This window comes from Mastigoproctus giganteus, chromosome 13 (genome assembly GCF_048544385.1).
Source record: "Mastigoproctus giganteus isolate SK-2022 chromosome 13, ASM4854438v1, whole genome shotgun sequence".
Taxonomy (NCBI): Eukaryota; Metazoa; Arthropoda; class Arachnida; order Uropygi; family Thelyphonidae; genus Mastigoproctus; species Mastigoproctus giganteus.
In genome coordinates, this window is record NC_143587.1 from 150,185,910 (window position 1) to 150,203,130 (window position 17,221).

Here is a 17,221-nt window from a genome sequence, read left to right on the forward strand (position 1 = left end):
CTTTTTCTACATCACATTAAAATGGACAACACAGATGATGGGGGGGGGAAGGAGAGGGGAAAAACCCATTGTCATTGAAAAATGTTTGGCTAGCATTCAGTGTTTTGTTTTTACATTCTGCTTAATGCTGACTTTTAAATGCCCCAACAAAATGGGATTATAAAAAACTAGTGTTATATAATATACACCATTTTTATATTGTCCGATAACCAAAAGTCGAGGGATTCAAATCTAGTGAACATGATGTCAATACTACACTTTATCATTTTTTTTTGTTGGAGATATGAGTCCTAAGGACCATTCCGGTTTAAAGCTTTTTTTGTACAATTCTTTGCTATTGTGGAATGACAAGTTTGTAAGCAAATGACAGCGACATTCATTCACAGAACAGGATCAGTTCAGGTGTTCTCTTCAAAAAACACAGACCAATCATGAATTCAGCAATAAAACACACACAGTTCCAATGGCACTTTGTACTATGTACAGAATTTCCATTGCTCATATTCTGCAGCTCCATGCAAATATAGACGAGTTTTGTCCATTCATAAAGTGCACTGCAACACTTTATGGATTGTGGAACAAGGCATACCAGAACTAGAGGTTGGCACAAAACAAAATCTGCAAAAGTTAATGTACCTAATCCATGGACCACTTTTTTTTTCTGGTTCATGTCTGACATTTTTTAAACACTAGCTCTGCACAGGTCCAAGTTGTTTTTGATATGAATTTTCCCTGAAGCAACTAAGGTCATATCAGGATACCATGAACTTGGACCACATTCATTTTCTGGTTGGTTTCTCTATTTTGCACAATGAAAAAGACTCGGCTGCAAGCCATCCTCAATCAAAGTGCTGTAAGGAATGTGAACGAATGACAGTTTCACACATGCAGCTGGACAGCAAAGGTAACTACTGCTTCAGCCACAAAAGATTCAGGCTTGAAGTACCTCTTTTATCCATTCTAACATAATGAAAACAAAAATAAATAAATAAAAAGCAGTAATACTTTTATGAACTATCCCCAATATTTTTTGTTTTATTCTTTATTTAATATAAAGTGGATTTTCTATTTGTGATATTTCTATGTCAATGGAATAATGTACAGTAATATTTTACTGAACATTATTCCATTAAGGACCAGTCACGTTTTCACCTGTAGCTTCTCATAGGAGTGGCTTGGATATGGGCAAAGCATACCAAAGGAACCTCGTGAGGTACAGAAATGATGAAGGAAAGAACACAGACACAATAATGGAAACAAAACAGTACAGAGGAACTTTATTCAAAAATTGCAACCTAGCACTGGCTGCCATGATACAGATGCATCATTGCCAAAGATGGGACAAAGGGAAGAGGTGGTCCTCAGTAGAAGATGTGGCCACCCCTAATGTTGATGCAGGCTTTGCACTGCCTGTCCATACTTAGAATAATGTTGTTGATAAGTTCTTGTGGTTTATTTTTTATTTATTTATTTTTTTTGTTTACCATTCCTCTGTCAGCGGCATCTTTGTCTGGTGAACATTTTCTGGTGGGTGTGGACAAGCCACTAGGTGCTCCCCCCCCCCCCACAGAGCATCCCATATGTGTTCGATGGGATTTAGATCGGTGGAACGGGCAGACCAATTCAAACAATGTCCTCACTTTCCAAAAGCATACCAACAGCTGCAGTGAGATGGAGTGTGGCGCTATCATCCATAAGCACGCACTCGGGGCCAATGGCACCTCGGAACCAATGCACATGGGGAAGGAAGGATTACCTCAGTACAGTAGAATGTACTGGCTATAGTACCGCCTTCCAGTATCTGGAGTTGTGTACGTCCATCCAAGATAATGCCTCCCCAGACTAGAACACCTTGACCACCATATCGATCCTTTCAGTGATGTTTGTGGGGTGATACCGTGTGCCAACCTCTCGCCAGATTAGCTGATGTCCAGAATCGCTGCTGAGACTGAATCTACTCTCATCAGTAAAGAGTACCTTAAGTAAAGATTTTGTGGCTGTAACCTTTAGGAATAGTATTGGTCCTTAAGTTTTGCACACTGTAATACAGTAAATGACAAATAAATAAAATAAGACATTTTCATTATCTTTCTCAGGGGCGAACTTATGAAAATTGAGTGGAACTATAATAAAAAAACTAAGTGGGTGTAATAAACAACCCTGCAGCCCTAATATTTAATTCATGATTTGAAACTATGACTACAAAAAACAACCAGTCATTCACACTATCATCATATAAATCCAATCCAAATGAACAAACCAAAAATACTGACCACCGTTCGTATAAGGATAACACTAATAATTATTAGTGTCCTTTTAACTATGAACAAGCGAACAATGGTCGATCTTGCATTATAATGGAAGGTGCTTAATAAACACTATTTCTATTTATGCATAGCATCTTCAGATATTTAAAAAAAAAAAAAAAAAAAAAAAGTGCATCTTAAGGTATACCCTAGAAATTATTTTTAAAAATAAGGAAGAAATCTAAATAAACACCCGATTCTGAAAGGTTACATAGAAATGCAGTTTGGAGGGGGGGGGGGGAAAACTCCGCTACAGAGTTTTGAGTTGTAACAAATTAATAAGAATAAGCAGAGAGAGGTATTTAGTAAAATTCTTGTTCACTTAGAATTGAGCTCATGTTTATATATATAAATATATAGTTTTGGAATGTTACAGGTTAAAATTGAGGTCTGTTTGTATGACAATTTTGGTTCAGCAGATGATATTAGTGTTCAATTGCCTTGTTTGAAGTTTTTCTACTATTGCTTCTTCAGCTGCTGATTACAGTTTGGAGCTCTCTCTCCTTAGGTGAGCTGAATGAATGATGGGATGTAATTTCAACTGGGAATTTTATTTACTGTTGGAAGAAATTTTAAACAAGTGTGCTTGGGGTTTTTGAGTTTGTAGTCTCTGTCATTATGACTGTCATCTACATGAAGATGCCTTACTGATTTTGGCAATGCGAAGAGCTGTTCTATGATTTTCTATATTAAGGAGGAGGGGCAAGTGTGCATTCTTTGACTTAGGGCAAAAAGAACCTTCTAAAGATCCTCCCAGAAGAATAGCATTAGCCCTCATTGCTGCTCATCTTATTTCTGGTGAGATGATTCTCATTCTCGAAAAAAAAAATAAATAAAATAAACACTTTAAAGTCATTACACACAAAGATTGAGTTCACATGCAATATATCCAGTACATTGTTATGATAATTTTAAAAATGCTCTGTCTGGTTAGAATAAAATATACATCCTTTTCCTAGAGGTATTACAGAAATTCCATTGCTGTAATACATCTAGGAAAAAGGTGTGTACAGTTATTTTTTAGTTAGTAAAGCATGGCTAATCATGCTAATCTCACCTAATAAATTACTGTAATGTCACTACCTCATTTTCAGGCTTGGTTAACAAAATCTTATCTGTGAGGCGTTCCACACAAGTGCAATATAGCTGGGTTGAATTTGCATTTTGAGGAGCCATACCTGTGAATGGTCTAAAAAGTCTGTCTCCACAGTTCACAAATTCCACATGTTTTAATCTTAATAAACATGCAAAACCATATAAAAGCCAGTAAAGATTCAGATTTCTGTTGATTACAATAGATAGAGCCAAACAGCAGGTCTGTGCAAGGAACCGTTGTCCACTTGTCATACTGTCTCCAGAAAATGTTCACATTCACAGTACAAGGAACAATAGTTTGGACATAACAGCTGTACACTAAGCCACATTATCGAAACTATTTGAACTCTGTGCACAAGGAACCAGCAATGACGCTCTGCAACATAACAATCACCAAGCTATGTATTGTCCATGTCCACTGCAATGAACTACAATAGCCAGAATCCAGCCATGATTTCAGCAATACTACCAACTGATACCTACACGTCAAAATGATGTTAAAAATCCAGATGAGCATCTATGTTCTCAATGTAAGAGGTCTGAGTTGCACAAGGAACGACACTATATTATATTCAGATTTCACAGTAACTGAATACAGACAGTGGTGGCAGTGGATATGGAAGTGGATGCTCACCTGGAAAAATGGATTAGTAAACCTCTTGTTGTCCACTCCCATCAAAACAAAATTCTCCGTTCCTTGCTTCCTAGACCTTGATCTTCACATTTTGATTAGAACAAAATCTAAAACTTGTGAAAATCAGAACTATAAAGAAGACAGGCAAAATGGTGCCGCAGATAAGGAACTGCATTTGTAACTAGTACCTAACCTCCAATTCTGTGAAATCCCAGCATAAAAAAGAGGCAGACTAGCACACGTCAGACCATAACCTAGCCACAGTGTTCTTTTTTTAATGATGGACCCCACCCCAAACGCACAGGCACCCTTTTTCCCCACAGAGCAGTCACAGGTAACACTGTAACAGCTATATCCATTGTATTGAATCAGGCTTTTCAAAAGTACAAAGCCAATCATCACCTATTTATGCTCCAATATAATGTGTAATAACCACCAAAGTAAAGAGCAGCAAACCACAAAATAATATTCATTTAAATCCATCAAGTAGACGCTTTGACCTCATCACATAATTCAATGGCACACACCTGTTGCAAAATACTTCCAGTGCAAATTTTTGTAAAGCCTTCACATGTTTTAACCAACTGTTGTGAATCACCTTTACTTAAATGCTCCTTAACAAGAGCACTCTGGACAAATCCACGATGCAGCTCCTCATATCTGCACAGTAATAATATACATCTCTCACATCTCATTAGTTTCACGGTAGCAATTGAATCTTTCTCAGATGCAGAGTTTGTTTAGTTTGGCAAAAAAGAAAGCCATGACTAGTTAGCAAAGACAAGCACTGGAAATGTGGTGCAAAACCATCCATTTCACTCATTTGGTAACATCCCTTATTATTACGGAAAAATTTCCAGGCCACTAAATCCAATTAATCACTCCAATGCTCTCTTGTCACATGATCATTAGTTCATCCCAAATTCTCTTTTTCTCTCAATGCAAAGCTGGAATACCCATTGCCAACTTTCTTAGAGTAAAATGTGGAAAAGGGGAGGGAGGAACACATAATGTCAAAATGTGCAGCCAACACGATGGTCAGTGAGTGGTAGATGATTACCAGACCAAACCATTTTGCTATCTGTGTAGCCATTGCATACAATAAAATATGATATGCAATGGCTACACAGATAGCAAAATGACAATGGTTTAATGGTGTTAGTGTGTGGTCTAGCACTTCAAGTATCAAAGGAAAACTCGTACATCACAGGGAGAGAAGATAAACAGTCAGAGAACCAAGGGTAAGCTCGAGTTGATATTTACTGAACCTCTGCACATAGGGAAAAGGAGATTATAGTTATATATTTAAGTAACACAATGAAATAAGACTGCCATGCAAATTGGAGTGCAAGTGAATTTAACTGGAGTAATAAAAGCAGCTGAGTGAACACAGTCAATGTGTGATTATGCCAAAGCCGGTCTTATTAAGTGTATAATAAGACAGGCATAGGAAAAGGCCAAAAAACGAGGGACTTTCAACAAGGCAACTCCCTCAAATTGTCCTGTTGATACCAGGCATATATCCAGAGGGCTGGATATACGCCTGGTATCAACAGGATAGCCCTCTGGATGAAGGCAAAATTTTCACCATTATAAATTCCAAAATTAATAATTCAAAACACACACACACACACACACACACACACACACACACACACACACACACACACACACACACACACACACACACACACACACACACACACAAAATCTTTAGAATGGGTGTAGGAAATTTTATTCCCAGACTGGAATAAGTTACCTCTATGAAAAGCTGAGGATGGAACCTTATTGACAAATTATTAATTTTGTTTGTTTTATTTTTTCTTCTGCTTAATATTATTATTTTATTTTAATAATTATTTTTGGTTGTTGCAGTAAAAGTTTAGGGCTTCCTTGCAGTAGATGGCTAATACTAAATACTGATACAACTATGACTAGTGTATTTATAGAAGCTAAGAGTAATTATTATATTTTGTATATAAATGAAGGTTAAATATATCATACCAAATAGAACAAAGATGCTTTTCTATCAGGTTTGACAGCAGATAATACAGGATTCTCTGATCTAGTAGTTGACTTGCTGAGGGAATGAACAACTGGTGATTTTATAGTCTGTGAAGTTGAACCTGTTTGGAAATTTTCAATTATTAATAACAGCCAAAGCAACGCTATTCAAAAACAAAGACTATATTATCAATAATACCGCTCTCTTCCTCAATTTCTCTAAGTATGGACAGAATTGAAATGTAGCAAAGCTCGCTTGTTCATATTATCATAAAGAAATGCAAGCACACAAAATCTGAGGGTTTAAAATAATCACACTGCAGGATTTATAACTGTTACTGTCTCTGTTCGTTTGCACAGATGAGTTAGAAGGCACTATTTATGAAATAAATATTACCTAATAATTATTTATAACTGGAAGGTCATAAATTATTTCCAACTATACTATATATTCATGAATGTTCATTTTGCATTAGTTAATGCTTCCTTGTATTCTAAAAAACATCTCTTTATTTATGTAGCATAACTAACAATGTCTCTAATAATAATTTGACAACTGTCCACATATAAATGCTTATAAAAGAAAAGTGTCCTCTTTCCTTTGCTTAAAAAGACTAATTATCACAATTTCACTATCTCTTGTGTAAGGTAGGGGTTTGAGTATCTATGGCTCTGAGCCACACAAAAGTGTGGTTTTCATTTTGTATACTGAGTAATTAAAAATTCAAATACATATCTCAACCATTAATATAATTAAGCACAAACAACACTACAAAAACGTAGTGTTGTTTGCAACACATTGCAACACATTTGCGGTGTTGTTTGTCACATTTATTTCAATAATTTGTATACTGCATTGTGGTTCCTAAAATATGCTCTGTTTGTTTGCTTTTTTTGATTTGGCTCCAGAAATTTTCCCATAGCATTGATTTAGCTTTTACAGTAATATAACAATTTTAAGAATTCAAAGTTCTTACCTCCTTATCCCAAGACATTACTCGGTGTGGTAATGGACTGTAATTACCAGTGTAATACTGGTAATTACAGTCCATTAACCCACTTTCCTGAAGAAGCTCTTCACTGCACTGATGATCCTCTACCTGCTGATCCTTGCTCATCATTTCAAAGGGATGTCTCCTCTCCCACACATTACTGCTCTCTCTCTCTCTCTCTCTCTCTCTCTCTCTCTCTCTCTCTCTCTCTCTCTCTCTCTATCTATCTGTCTATCTCTCCCCCCCCTCACCCCTTTGGCTATAAACCTTCTTCTGTTCCATTTAGTATCTTATGTTATTTTTATGATTGTTCTTTCTTCCTTCCTTGATAATTACAGTGTATTATCACACCAAGAAAAGTCTCAGGATCAGGGCTTCGAATTCTTAAAAAAAAAAAAAAAAAAAGGTGAGCTAGACTAGATGGCCCAATTCATTTGCAGCAAAGATGGGTACCATGAACTAGCAGTCCAAGTGATCATAGATTCCTGTTAACTAAGTGGCCAGTCATGCAACAGAACACCTACACATGAGACACGAGAACTTAGCACTGCTGCTTACACCATAGGTGATTACTGCAAACACAAGGGAAACTTTGGAAAGTGCCCCAGGCATGAAAAACAGATATAAATACATATAAAAATATATATGTACAGTAAAGCATCAAAAATCTGAACAAGATAGCATTTATTTTATTTTTATGCTGGTGCCGTAAAATAAAGATAGTAAACACCAGTTATTGTACTCATGTTGGTGAATTGAAATTTGATTCAATAAAACAGCAGTTCTAATAAGCAAAAATCAGAGCAATATTATCCACAGGTTATAAAATTGAAGGTATAAAGCACAAATGGACACTTTTATTTTCCATTACCAATTAACAAATTAAATACAGTAATACCCCGAAGTTACGCGATAGGCGGGTCCGAAGAAAATCGCGTAAGTCGAATTCGCGTAAGTCGGGGTACAACTTTGCATATAAATACATATAAATTTTGCTTAATTGGGACCAAGGACTAACAAAAACACTAGTTTAGAAGAAAAATATTAATAAAATTGCAGTTCTTTATACATATTAATACAAAATATGTATTAAAAAAACAAATGACTTACGTTAAAAAGTTATTTCGATGTCGATGGCTTCATAAAATCTAACAAATTCGTCTGACGACACAGCGCGTTCTTTTTTTTCACGCAGAATTTCTTCGTAGCAAGCTAATAATTTTTTTATTCCTTGCTTTGTAGCTATAACGCGTTCTTCGTTGGAGTCTATGTTTTCTAAAAATTTTAAGCCCTTTACAATTGAGCCCTTTTCAATTTTCAACCTGTCAAGTTTGCAATTGTCATGTGCTTTTCGCCGTTGCTTCATTTAGGCCTGTAGCACGTGCAATATCACATGGTCTTTCATTTCGCTCAAAGCGTTTCACAATTTCATATTTTTTCTCTATCGACAGAGGCGGACTGGCCATAAGCCTTGCCAGGGAAACCCCGTTGGGCCAGTGTGATTTTGGCCATAAACCATAGTATGAGGCCACTATAAATTTTCCCGGGTAAGAATTTTTGACCCAGTCCGCCTCTGTTTATCGATAAGTGCTTTTCTTTTTCTCTCTGAATCTGCAGTCTTAACCAGTACGCTTCCTTTTCACACCTTTTAATTAAGTATTTTACTCATTTTTAGGGAATAAAGCACAATTACAAAACGAGGAGGCACGCTTGATATGCATAAACAAAGCTGCGCGCATGTAGCAACTGAATAAACAACACCATAAAGGCGGAGATACGCTATTAACACCTCACATTTCTAGGGGTTACTACCATAAAACAATAAAAATCCAGTTGTGTTTCTGCTAGTGAAATCTGTTATAAACTGGTAGTAAACTCGATCTAATTGCATTTGCGATTATACCGATAGCTGGAATTGTGTTGGTTTTTACGTTATTATGGTGAAAGTGTGTTTCCCCTTCACTGATATAAAAAACATAAAAGCAGCAAAGTTGAATTTTGTTCATCTTTTGCTCTCATTCTCCGCCGTCGCACCGTATATCGATAACATATGAAAAACGACCTTGAAGATAGTGGGCGGCAGCGTTGCCAAACGAAAAAATCAAGAACTGCGTAACTCCGAGTTCGCGTAAGTCGGGGTAGCGTAAGTCGGGGTATTACTGTATGTGAAAATCAAAAGACTATTATCCACAGATTAGCAAAATAAAAATCAATTTACACTTACGTACATAGCTTAATTAACATATACACTGAGTGATCACTGAATTATGACCACCCCTATGAAAACTGAATGCAACCTGGTGACCACGTGAGGTACGAGAGTGCAGAGTCAGTCGACCTATGTAACATAGATAAGGTGTCAGTGGTTCAGTAGGTAGTAAAATTTCAAGTGTGATGGATAAATGGAAGGATTTATCGGACTTTGATAAAGGACAGATTGTGGGTGCTCGACGAGCTGGTACCTTGATTTCCCAATGGCTGAACTGGCGGAACGTTCGAGAGCCTAGTTAAATTGTCAAAATGGTCAAACAACCCGATGGCAAAACTGCAAAAGTCAGCAAAAGGTTGATGTTAGAGGTCAGTGCTGGGGTCGGACGACTTGTACAGACACAGCACTGTTGAAGTGTTGACTACCCAAAACAACATCTGGCATGAAAATGTGTTGCAAGCTCACATGTATGGGCTATACCAGCAGACGACCCCTACGGCATCCTCTCCTAACCAAGGCATCGGCGTAAAAGACTGCCTGGTGCAAAGAGCATGCACGTTGGATGTTAGAAGACTGGAAGAAGGTGTGCTGGTTGGATGAGTCACGTTATTTACTCCACACAGTGGATGGTGGTGAACAGATTTACAACATGAGGCTCTTGATCCATCATGCATGATATGGTGTGGGGCTTGTTTCACTGGCAGGAACTTGGACCACTGGTGCATGTGGAACAACATATCAGTGGTCCCTGTATCGTCAACTGCTTGCTGACTGTGTACACCCCATTATGTTACACATTTTCCAGAATGATGATGGTGTCTTCCAAGATGACAATGCACCGAGACATCGGGCTTTTGTTGTGCAGGAATCATTTGAGGAACACAGTTCTGACTTCCGGCATATATACTGGCTTCCGATCTCCCCTGATATCAGTCCCACAGACAACTTGTGGGACACCTGGAAAGGCATATCAGGCATCTGGATACACCAATCACCTCCATACTGCATTGCTGACCGCATTACACACAGCTTGGTTGGCCATAGCTCTGGTACACTTCCAACATTTGGTTGAATCAATTTCCACATCAGATAGCTGCTGTACTGAGGGCAAAAGGAGGACCTAAGAAGTATTAGGTAGGTGGTCATAATTCAGTGTTCACTCAGTGTATATACAGCACTAACCAAACATAGCACTTTGTAATATGTTACTCAACACACTTTGTAATCTGATTTTTCTCTTCCTTGACTTTTTTTTTCTTTTTTTTTTTTTTCGGTTGTAAAATCTAAATATTAAAAAAAGATGAACATAATACCAAAGAACACAGCACGCAGAAATTGCAACTAACACAATAACTGCAGTCTTCATCTTTTAAAACAAAGCAGAAAATTTTATCAATTGAATCGAAGATTGAGATTTTAAACTTTCAAAGGGAAAAGCAGGTCGTCTTTAGCAAAATTTTATGTGGTTGGAAAGTCAACCATAACAGACATTAAAAACAAGGAAAAAATTTTGCATCGAAGCTTGATACAGATGGTGCAAAACAAGAGAAAAACTATGAGAACAGCTAAGAGCAGTATCCACAATCTGGCATCTCCCACTCAACCATCCTTTTATCCATAGCAGCAATTTGACCTTAATGCCATACTGCTTCAATTTGTACAGTAGTCAATCTTTCCTAAAATCCAAATATATGATATTAAAATTCTTTTTTTCATCCAGTTCCTTTGTTACCACATCATATTATCCAATCAAATTGGCAAGACAAGTCTTCTCCTTAATAAACCCATGCTGTGCCTGAACTATACCTGCAGTCTTGTCTAGATGATCCTACAGTGTTTCTTTAACCAGTCCCTCTATTAATTTTCCCAGAACAGAAGTTAAACTAACAGGTCTATAATTACTTCTTCCACCCTTCATTCATCATTTCTGAATTGGGGTCACATTTTCACATCATTCCATGGGGACTCCCCTGACTCCAAGGTAACTTGTTTGTTATTCGGTTTTAGGAGCATTAGCAACTAAGGCCATATTGCTCCGGGATATGCGGTGGTCATTCCCTGACCTTTCCGCATCCTCCGTATTTGGTGGTGACGGGCTCGAACCCCGGCCTAATCCAGAAGCATGTGCTACGCACTGTTGCTCCTTCCCACCTGGCTACGAAGGCGCCTCCCAAGGCAGCTCTCATAATTATGGCTAAGGGTTTGCCTACTTCCTTTGCTGCCTTTCTTATGTTTAACTTCAACAATTCCAACCACACTTTGCTCTCAGTTATTACAAAATCATTAATCCCGGATTTCGGATAAACTTCTGGCATTTCCCTCTCTGAATAATCGTCATGTGTGAATGTATATGCAAAATATTCTTTCAGTTTGTCAGCTACCTGAGCAGGATCATCAACAGTTGAACCATCGATATTGAGTGGACCAACCTCATTCATCCCCTTCCTTCTAGAGATTACATAAGTAAAGTCTTTGCATCTTTTGTCAAAGATTTCTCATAATCTGCCTTTGCCAGACTAACCTCCTTTGTGACTTGATTGCAGACCAGCTGATAACTACCTTAGGCTGCTGTGCCACTTGATAATTTATATGCATCCCATGCATTTTTCTTCTCTGCCATGAGTCTCATTAGTTCATCTGACATCCTTGTAGCTTCCAACATTAAGTCTTTGAATGCTTCCTATTTTGAATTTGCTGTTGGTAACATCATCAGTTGGTACCACTGTACAGAGTTTAAAAACTGTCTCAGACCACCATAGTCACCTTTATGAAAGAAATCCCCCTTTACCCCTGATGGTAGATTACATGTTTGAAAAAATTACACTTCAGCATACTGTGATCACTGCCACCTAGTGGTTCCTTTATCTACAGATTCTTAATGCATGAAGAATCACTATTGATAATCTGATCAAGAGAATTACTCCCTCTCAAACATGCTGCTGCAGGAAAAAAAAACCTTCGAATAAATCCATAAAAGCCTTGCTAGTGTGCGAGTGATCAACCCACAAGTTCCAGTCAATATCTGGGAAGTTAAAATCCTTAATTAGGGCAATTTGATTTACTGGCCCACTTTATTTCTCTGTAAAGTTGTTCATTGTACTCAGAGTCATTAAGCCTATAAACAAATTCCTACTCTCAATTTTGCTTTCCCAGTGCTTATGTCATACCAAACTGAAAAAAAAAACAAAAAAAAAAAAAAAACAGGTTCATGTTACGAGAAGTGATACATTTATTAATATTCAGTTACAGTGTGTTCGAAGTACTTCAAAATCCCACCGACACAAACGTAGTAATGACCTTCATTACTCTGTTATGCAAAGGTATTCTTTGGTCGTTTCAACATCTCATCATTGCACTGTCCACCCATGTCAACTGGATGCACTTCATTAGATGCGCCTCCGTAGCTAGGTGGGAAGGAGCAGCAGTGCGTAGCACACGCTTCTTGATTAGACCGGGGTTCGAGCCCGTCACCACCAAATACGGAGGATGCGGAACGGTCAGGGAATGACCACCGCATATCCCCGGAGCAATATGGCCTTAGTTGCTAATGCTCCTAAAAACCAAAAACAACAACAACTTCATTAGATTATATGTTTTGTAACTAACAGAACAACTCCTCCTCCCCCTTCCTGTCCTGTCTATCCTTTCTCAAATTCAATTCTGCATTCTTTATATCTGTCTGATATAAAGTCTCCATTACCACAAAAACATCTGCCTTTGATGTTTTGACCAGCATGTCAAATTCATCAAATTTATTTACTAAACTCCTAGCATTGGTGTGAAGCAGCATATGCTGTCTCCAAGAAATGCTCCCAAGTGGAATTGGTCAATAAAAAAAGAAACAACTTGTTTCTTGAAGAATCCTGTGGGCTGCACTAACATTAATCAGTGAACTGATGCTGAAATTGTATACTAGACATTAAAAAGAATCACCGAGACATTAAGCAATATATTGTATTTTACAGTATAACCGTAACAGAGGATATACTTAACATTTCTAATTATAAAACAGAATACTGATCATCAGAAAATGAACTTTAATAAAGTGTGAAGAAGGTACATCTATCAACAAAAATGTTGATATAGGAGGGCGGGTGGTGAAGGTATACTCTTAACTACTCTTAGGACACAGCACCCAACATGTTATACTGCATTCAGATCGACATTCTTAAGTAGACAATATAGGAGCATTGTAAAAATAAAGGCACATGAAATGAACATTTCATGTGCCATTCGATTGTGTCAGCATATTAATTGAACTCTAGGTAATAGCATCAAGATATCATTTTTGTTTACATTTTGGTACACAATTTTATGTGTTTTCTACTTTTGTTGAGGTCAGTTTATTCATATAGAATCAAATTTTGGTTCAGGGCTATAACTGGTGCAGATGAATAATTTTGAAATAGTAAAAATAGATAAGTTTTTTGGAATTCTTTGCCATTTTTGACTAAACATAACAATTGTATAAAAAAAAAGTTTCTTCGTCCTAGTAATGTTTCGATACCTTTTAAATTTAGCTAGAGAATTTTTAAGCAAGACTTAATATACATAGAGCTTTTGTACTGATGATATGGTGTGAATATGATATTATGTAACTAGTGTAGTGCATAGCAATAGTGGAATTTTATGATTGCAATTGTGGTAAATATCAAAGGTTCTAATTGTATAGGTTGATTTATATTTCTTTGCTTTACCCAAGTAATTTTATTTATAGTACGACTATAAGTAATTTAAACCTGAACAAATGTAAGGTATAGCATAATACACATAATGTAAACTTGATAGTGTAATATATATTACTGCATTAGGTACATATATATCAATTTAACATGGTATTCTAAAATTATATTGAATTTAAATGGGAATGATGCCTCAGACTAGAGCAGCAAAGTAGCAGGCTCAAAGTAGTGTGAGGCTGTAGGTTGGGGAGAACCGAAGATGCAGTTCTACAACTTGCAGCCCTATAAAATGTACTAATTGTGCTATGTTTGCGAAACTAGCTGGAATGAGAGTTACAGCAAGTTAAAGCAAGAAAAACTAGTGGGGTTTTGTAAAAGATATACAGGCTGAAGCTGTATAAGCTTGCTTACTTGTATATATACTTACTACTACAACTAATAATAATAATTTTCCATAAAATTTTGAGTTTTGTTCTGATTTACAGCGCTCAGCCCAAAAGCGAGTGTTTCCTTCTAGCTATGAATTCCAGACTTTTATATGGACACAATTCACTCCAATTTCTTATACACATCACATAGCAAAAGAAGTTAAACGGCCAGTATGCAGGACTGTTCCTTCAATTTTGGTTAGGGATTATCTAATAACACTGGTCAACAAGGTTTTGCTAACATGGATGAAAGTAAGCATTTTTTTGTTAATTTGTATGTGTTGATTACGAATATGACAGTAAAAAGTTTCTATCATGTCACATTTTTAGAAAATTGCAAAAACAGTTTTAAAAAACTGTCAAACAGCTTCAAAATGAACGAAATGATCCAATGATCCAAAAAGAGACATATCTATGTTGTTTAATGGTATACTACTTGTTTACAAGCTGTCTTTGGCCCTTAAATGTACATTTTTGGAACTACTTTCGATTTGTAAGATCTATTCTAGGCTGTGGTGTTTTAAAGTTCCATTTTGGTCTTGTGAAAACTCGTGAAATGGCACGAAAATGGCCTGCATACATTAATTTGCCAAACAGTTTTAGTGTGGACAATCTACAGTGAAGTTGATCAATCACAGACAAGATGAAACAAGCTTATTATTTTTATTTTGGTTGTGGCGTCGGTGATCAGGATAAAATGTGGGCACCACATAAGTGCCGTATAATGTGCTATGTAAATCTGACTGAATGGATGAAGGGGAAAAATTCTAAAATGCCATTTGCCATTCTGAGAATCTGGCAAGAATCAACAAGTCACCTCGAAGATTGTTATTTCTGCCTCACAGGGTTTTTAAGGAAAAATAGAGTTAAAATGAAATATCTTCCATCCGCATTAAAACCAGCACCACACACTGCCAGAACTCCCCATTCCAATCCTAGTTCTGAAGAAATCACTATTCTGGAAGAAGAGCAAGAGTCACCAGAGCCAATAACTGTTACCTTGACATCTGCTGATCAACAGGATCTAGTTACAATTCTAAAAATGACAAAACCCCACACTTAAATGTGCAAAGTGAACTTAATGATTTGGCTTGAGAATTAAATCTTTCAAAGTAACAGACTGAGCTATTAGGATCTAGGTTACAACACTGGAATTTGTTAGCAAAAACCATGAGGATTTCTGTGTTTAAGAAACCGAAATGAAAGGTTTGGGATTTTTATCAAATGATAGGTTTTCTCTGTGTCTGCAAAGATGTCAATGGATTGATGGATGAACTAGGGTTTGAACACAATCCTGAAGAAATTAAATTATCCATCGATCCTTCTAAATTCATGTTAAAAGCAGTTTTGCAACACAATATGGCTATGAAAGAAACATATGATAGCATTTCAGTGCTATTAAATGCCTTAAAACTATAAGAAATATCGTTGGAAAAATCTGTAGTGATTTAAAAGTAATTGCTCTGTTGCTTGAACTACAGGGTAGTATTACTAAGTATCTTTGTTTCTGGTGTTTATGCGATATTCGACCAGCAGAACATCATTATATTGTGAAGGAATGGCCCATCAGAGAAGATGGGGCCCACCTCTCGTAAACTCAACATCAAATGCAGGCCTTTAGTGCAGGGATCCCCAAACTAAGCCCTGTGGGCCAGATCCGGCCCACAAAAGAATTTTATCCGGCCAGCGGATATTTCAATTAGATTGTAAAAATTAATGTTTATGTCAGATCACAATAAAATTTATTAAAAACACATTTTTAACATTTGTCAGTTGATTAATAATGTTGATGCCTCTCTGGCATCAGCTTGTCTTGTTAGATATTAATTCTGTTATTTCCACTCAAAGCTATTCTTCGAAACATCACTAAAATAATCCATTAATCTTGACCTTGTCATTAAATAGCAATAGGCTTTAGAGACAGTAATTAGAGATTTCCTAATCCCTTGCCAGCCTGCACACCAACCCTGATGTTCAGAGTATGGGAGCAAGGGTCACCATAGGCTTCCACTATACAAGATTCCCGGATCCAGAATAAAACCTTGCACCAGCAGCATGGTTTGATGATTGCTATCACCCTGAACCAGCCTGCACATGAACCCGGATGTCCAGAGGATGAGAGCAGGAACAAAGGTCACCCTGGCTTCTACTATACAAGAATCCCAGATCAAGGATAAAAACATAACACTATCCTATTGGTTAATGGAGTTAACCCCTCTGCTATAAATTAACTGCTGGCAGCCGGTACGAATTTAATCTCTTTGTATTACCTTAGATTTGTATCTATTGTAACAGCAATTCAAAACTTAATACTTTAGAATCGTAATTTCAAATTGTAATATTGGTAATTGCAACTGTAATATCCTAAAATATTCAAATTTGTAGCCCTTTCTGTTTTCCCCATAGCAAGGTCTAACAATGGGTATCGGTAAGATACCTGAAACATCACCTTATTAAACTAGATTATAATTAATAACATAGTTTTATATTATTATAATGTACTTTATTAAGCAAACAGCCTAATAAACTATATTATTAATTTCACGTGATATAAGGATGATTTGAATATAATAATAATAATCTTTATGTTGAAATATTTCATAAAATTTTAAGACACATTCAGTGCTTGCTTACTTCAATATTCACGAGTATTTTTTTTATTCCAATGATTCCATAAAAATCATGTCGAAGTTGATGTCAAAAAGAAAAGAAAAGTTGATGCTGAGTGTCGTGTTTTTAATGAGCGGTGGGCAATTAATTACTATTTTGCACTGCTCAAAGATACTTGCACGTGTCTTATTTGCAACGGAATCTTGTCAGTGTTCAAGAAATATAATGTGAAATGTCACTACACCACAAAACAGGCCTCAA

General features: G+C 36.7%; 1 protein-coding gene across 2 annotated transcripts in view; it reads right to left on the reverse strand.

Moving 5' to 3' along the window:
- Positions 1-17,221, reverse strand: part of dom (domino helicase) — an 896,769-nt gene that overhangs the window by 445,878 nt on the left and 433,670 nt on the right. For both annotated transcript variants that reach the window (XM_090388005.1, XM_090388004.1), the window contains one exon: positions 6,040-6,161. In XM_090388005.1, the coding sequence (XP_090244131.1) occupies positions 6,040-6,161 (122 nt within the window). The remainder of the gene's footprint in view (positions 1-6,039; positions 6,162-17,221) is intronic.